This window comes from Marmota marmota, unplaced genomic scaffold, assembly GCF_001458135.2.
Source record: "Marmota marmota marmota unplaced genomic scaffold, marMar, whole genome shotgun sequence".
NCBI classification, from domain to species: domain Eukaryota; kingdom Metazoa; phylum Chordata; class Mammalia; order Rodentia; family Sciuridae; genus Marmota; species Marmota marmota.
The window spans coordinates 10,875,295-10,880,541 of record NW_026000283.1 but is presented as its reverse complement, the minus strand read 5'-3'; the positions used below and the strand labels follow the sequence as shown (position 1 = coordinate 10,880,541).

At 41.0% G+C, this 5,247-nt stretch overlaps 1 protein-coding gene across 1 annotated transcript in view; it reads right to left on the bottom strand.

Annotated features, from left to right (window-relative positions):
• Positions 1–964: 964 nt before the first annotated feature.
• The window catches only part of Kiaa1210 (KIAA1210 ortholog), a 33,112-nt gene continuing 28,829 nt past the window's right edge, over positions 965–5,247 (bottom strand). The window contains exons 7-8 of the mRNA XM_048797108.1: positions 4,722–4,827; positions 965–3,266 (exon numbers count right to left, since the gene is read on the bottom strand). Coding sequence (XP_048653065.1) covers positions 3,073–3,266; positions 4,722–4,827 — 300 coding nt within the window. The 3' untranslated portion in view covers positions 965–3,072. The remainder of the gene's footprint in view (positions 3,267–4,721; positions 4,828–5,247) is intronic.

Below are 5,247 nucleotides of genomic sequence, written 5' to 3'. Positions count from 1 at the left end.
AAGGGTTATTTCCTTGCTAGGCCATGTTTCAGGTAGCTGGGACCTCTGAATAATTTCAAGTCTGCTGTCAGGTTCTGCATGCTCTTCTTGGAACTGTCCTTGGGAGGTTGACTATCCTATCAGGGTATCTGCTCCCAGACCTAAGGGGTGGCTGTTATGCCTGGAACAGAGCATGGAGCCTGGTCTTGGAGACAGGCCAGAACCAAGATCAGAGGAGCAGGGATGGGAAAGAGAACCATGGCAAGGAGGCGGGACTTTGGGGAGTCTGAAAATTCAAAAATCCAACCTAAATCTTCAGGTCATTATTAAGGCACACTTGTTATTTGTAGTATTAGTTTTTTTAAATGTACATTTGTACATTTGTAGTATTAGTTTTTTTTTTTTTAACATGGATCTGCAACTGAACTCTTAATCCAGTTAAATATCTAGTTGGTTAGGCTAAATATCTAATCTAAAACCCTTTTCCTTCCCTTATTCCATGCCACACCTTATTGCCTAAGTATAGTGGTCCCATGTTTCCAAAAATGCTGGTTCCAGGAACCCATCTTGCTGTAAGAGTTAGAACTAGTCCCTGAGCTAGGCTGAAGGACAACCACGAACAATCATGTCCCTTCCACTCATCTAGCTGCACCCCTCCACCCATCTCTCTCTTTGCTCCCCAGCTATTCATACACAAAACTTCTTCAATAGCAGTCCCTCCCAATACAAGTGCCCACCTGGAGCCACTGGCTTGGTCAGGCACAACTATGTAGAGACCCTTTATGTGTAGCACAAGGTCTTAAGGACACTTTACTCCTCTGACAAACTTCAGGTCTGAGTTGCCAGGATTCTATTTGACTTCCCTCCCCAAGTCACCAACAGACTGAGACAGACTACCAAATAGGTTTTGTTGAATTTATTTGGTTTGCACATATCAAAAAATCAAGAAAGCTAAAAGAAGCTGAAATCTTGCCAAAATGTGCTTTAGGCATTAGTAATTCTTAAACTCTTCATTTTAAAACAGAGCTTTGTTAACAGTGGAAAAGAAATTGTTAATGGAAAGTTCTCAGCGTGGGAGTAACCTAATAGAAGTCCACTGTCAGAAAAGTGGGAAGGAAGATATAACAGCTACTCTTCCAAGATTAGCTGGAAAAAGGGCTTCTACTTTAATGAAGTGTTCACTATGGGGATACAAAGGGAATAAATCAAGTCAACTGAAAATCTAGTATACCCAAAAAAGCTAAGCTACAATATCAGGAAAAAAAAGATATTTTATAGAGAAAATGCAAAATCTAGCATGTATTTGCACAGTGTCACATTATACCACCATCTGCAAAAACCAGCACCAAGTATCTAAATTAGCTCTGGCATCTCATTGCCTCTCTGGACAGTTTTGCACGAAGAAGCACCCCACTCAGAATGTAAAGTCACAGTTAAATTTCTAGGCCTATATTTCTGTTCAAGCAAAGTAGCCCCGGTGACAGAGGATGGTATGGTGATTGCTATCCTGAGAAGTTGTTTCTGAGTCTCTAGGAAAATGAGTTATGTTTACTTCGCAGGTATCTAAGGGAGTGCCCCCCAAATGTTTGATGGGCTTGGGGGTGGAACAAAGGGAAAGGACATGGAAAAGATTTAAGTGACTTCTAGTTCACCTGGATGAGGTTCTAGGGTGGCCTGCACCTTGGAAAGTGAGCCAATTGAGAAGCCAACTGGGGGTCAAGGTGCCCACATCTTTACTCCTGAGCCTGGGAGTTTAGTGGAGACCATGCCACCAGGATGGGAAGGGAGCAGTCAAAATGTACTAGGCTATTTCCCCCTCCCCTCACTGTGACCAACCCTCTCCTCCTGCTTCTTCCTCTCCCACTCTTGTCTTTTTGCATTTTCTCTTCCTCATGTTGGGGGTGAGCAGGTCACTGGGGAGGTTGGGGCTTTCTGACGTAGTAACTTGGGAGGTGCCTGTCTCTAGGAATGGAGGGTGGGGAGAGGCTGGTTTCATCATTTGTGGTTTCCTAGAAGCAGAAAGTTCATTTCTCTGTGGCTTTGTCATAGCAGTGTTGCTTTGGGCTAAATCCTCATGAAGCAGACTACTAAGGGGAAGGGATTAAGGCTACATGGAGTTCTCCATTATAAGACTGGAGTCAGAGGAGACAGGAGCCCTCTAGTAGCCCCAGACATGCATCAAAGTAGTGAGGTGGTGAGCTCACCAAGTGCCTGATGGAAACAGCAGCTTTTGGCATCTGTAGAACATTGAATTTTGACAAGTACTTGGTGCTTAAGCACTAGGATATTATAATAGGAGGAACATTGACATTTCTGGGCAACTGGAGAAGGTCCCAATGGAGTTGGGATAAGAAGCCAAAAACCGATGAACTAACCATCTAGAGAAGTAGGATAACTTCCAAGAAGCATTGTGCTCATAGAGATGGGTACACATCTGCCAGGGCTGCCACAGATTGAGATGGGGCCTGTGCTCTGTGTTACTGTCACCCAAGTTGAAAGATTGATAAGTGCTGTGTTACTATCACCCAAGTTGAAAGCACTGGAGGCCCCCAGGGACATGTAGAAAGTGTTTCAAAGGGTAATGGGTTGATTAGAAGACTGGCCTTTGCAAAATTTTTCTTGGAGATGCAAAATTTTCACTTCCACCAACCAAGTAATTCAGCATTTATGTAGGCTCATAAAACCTAAAAACCAATCCCTGGGCCAAATCATCTCAATATTTATTTCCATTAGGATTGCTTTATTTGGTTGAGGAAAACAACCATCTTTTAATTGCTCTAACAAAGTGTTTATATTTTCTTCATTTGAAGGCATATTCTCCAAAGTTAAATATTTCACAATTCTACAGCAGTGCAAAGATGGTTCCATAGTTTTATAGAGGAGATGCTGGGTTTCTAGATGCTGGCAGTGACAGTACTGAAAGTTAGGCATTAATGGCATTTATTTCATTCAAAGAGTTAAAAGTTTTAATTCCCATTTCTAAGGCTCTTTTGCTTAATAAAAAATTGTCATAGTAAAGAAATCACTACACAGAATTACTACAGCTATTTGGCAATTATCATTTAAAATGCTGACGTTCCACCCAGGAGCTATTTATTGCATGATCTCTGCTATGTGGCTCCATGCTTTGGCTTTCTTCCTGGCCATAGAGAACCAAACAGGCTCATCTGGCTCCACAGGCTCAACAGGCTCCAGTGGCTGTTTGGGCCCAGCTGGAAGACTTGAAGATCGTTTAGTTTCTTTATCTATCGCAGACATGCGAAGTGTCTTCTGATCTTCAAAAGCAACTGGAACCACAGAAAATAAATCACAACCAGTAAGAAGTCCCAGAGATGTTGGTGTATTTTTATAACATGAAATAAAATGTTTCATGTTTTCAGATTTCCCCTGAGTCCCTTTCTCTTAGTACTTTCCACCTCCTGCCCCCTTCGATGTCAGGCTTCTAAAAGTCAGTGCCATGACTTTGGAATGTCAAAGGAGTAAAATTGACATGTGGCCATAAGGGCTTGGCCATGGGAAGTCTTGAGAAGTAATTACTATGTTGTACTGCCAATCTTTGGGTAGTTATTATTGGCTTGTCTTACACTTTTGAACTGAGACCAGAAGGGAAACATATCTGATTGATTCTTTTAAAATTTCAAATCAGGTAGTGTTTTTTTGTTTTTGTTTTTTTTGCCAATTCACAATGTAGTATGAAATTAAATCACTGGTGTCTCAATAGCTCTATCCAATAAAAGTCAATATTAAACAATATTGTAGCAACCACCCCATCCTGGCCAAGCACACTACCTCCCTATTTTCCAGTTCCACACCCTCCCTCATCCTGCTCTATGACTGATTGACTCAGTGACTTCGACTCAACCAGTATTTCTCAATCTTGAATGCACATTAGAATCGCCTATGGCTCTTTTAAAAAATACCAGTGCCCATGTATTTGCTGAACCAACCTCATTGGATAAGCCAGGGCCATCTAATTTTTTTAAAACTCACCAGGTGATTCTAATGCTCAGGGAGAGTTGAAAATGACTTGACAGCAGTGTAGTGCCCATGAAGCAATGAACAGGTCAACTGTTGCTATTTCATGGCTAAAATAATGGGTTCCTGAATTCCTAGTCTAATTTCTTCATGAAGGGGATTAAGGGAGAAGGCAAAGATGGCATCATTTAAATCCATCCTCCCCTCATCCTACTCATGCTGGGAAAATCCCTCTGGCACACAACTCTTACTGATGAGATCACATTATTTTATCACATCACAGTGGTCTTTCAGCAGTTAAAATTTCCCCACTTCTCACATCCCTGCTGAGAATACAGAGGGATTAAACAGTTAAAAATGGTTCGATACCATTAGGCCTTCATAGTGGATTATTTTCAACAATTTTATGGGGGATATAGCAGGTGTAAAAACATAACTGTGCCATGAGCTGGAAAATGACTTGGTATTTTTCTCTTGCATAACTTAGCCGCAAGAATGTTATTAGTGAGTGACAACAGTTTTGTGCCTCCACAGCTTCCTCAGTGAGATGAAAGGCTGGAAGAGCTTCTGAAAGTTATACACTGGACTTAATGTTAGTCATAAGAAATGAATTTTCCTAAAGTAAGCGAATATCTGTTATCTTCTTATAGAAGAGTCATGACTGTGATTTGGGGAATAAGAGACAGGTTAACTGAGCTTGCAATTGCAGAAATTTCACAACATTCTTCCAGAGCAGGTTTTTGTGAGATCAGGGGATGTGCTTTTACCTGATTTGGCAGGCTTAGGTGGCTTCGTTGGTGGTATCTTCTCCTGTATATGGACAGTAGAAGTCAAAATCTTTTTTACTTGGCTTTCATTTGCAGAGCCAGCTCCCTTTAATATAAAAATGAAAACAGAAAGCTTGTAAATCCTGACCAACCCCCCCCTCAGCAAATTGCTTATTCAGAAAATCATATGGGGCATTGTATTTTTGGGGGGGTAGGGGAACCAGGGATTAAACCAAGGGATGCTTAACCTTGACCACTGAGCCACATCCTCAGCCCTTTTTATGTTTTATTTAGAGATAGGGTCTCACTAAGTTGCTTAGGGTCCTGCTAAATTCTTTTTTTTTTTTTTACTGTTATTCTTTTTTTTTATTTTATTTTTTATTGTGGGTTGTTCAAAACATTACAAATTTCTTGACATATCATATTCGACACTTTGATTCAAGTGGGTTATGAACTCCCACCTTCACCCCATACACAGATTGCAGAATCACATCAGTTACACATCCATTGATTTACAAATTGCCAT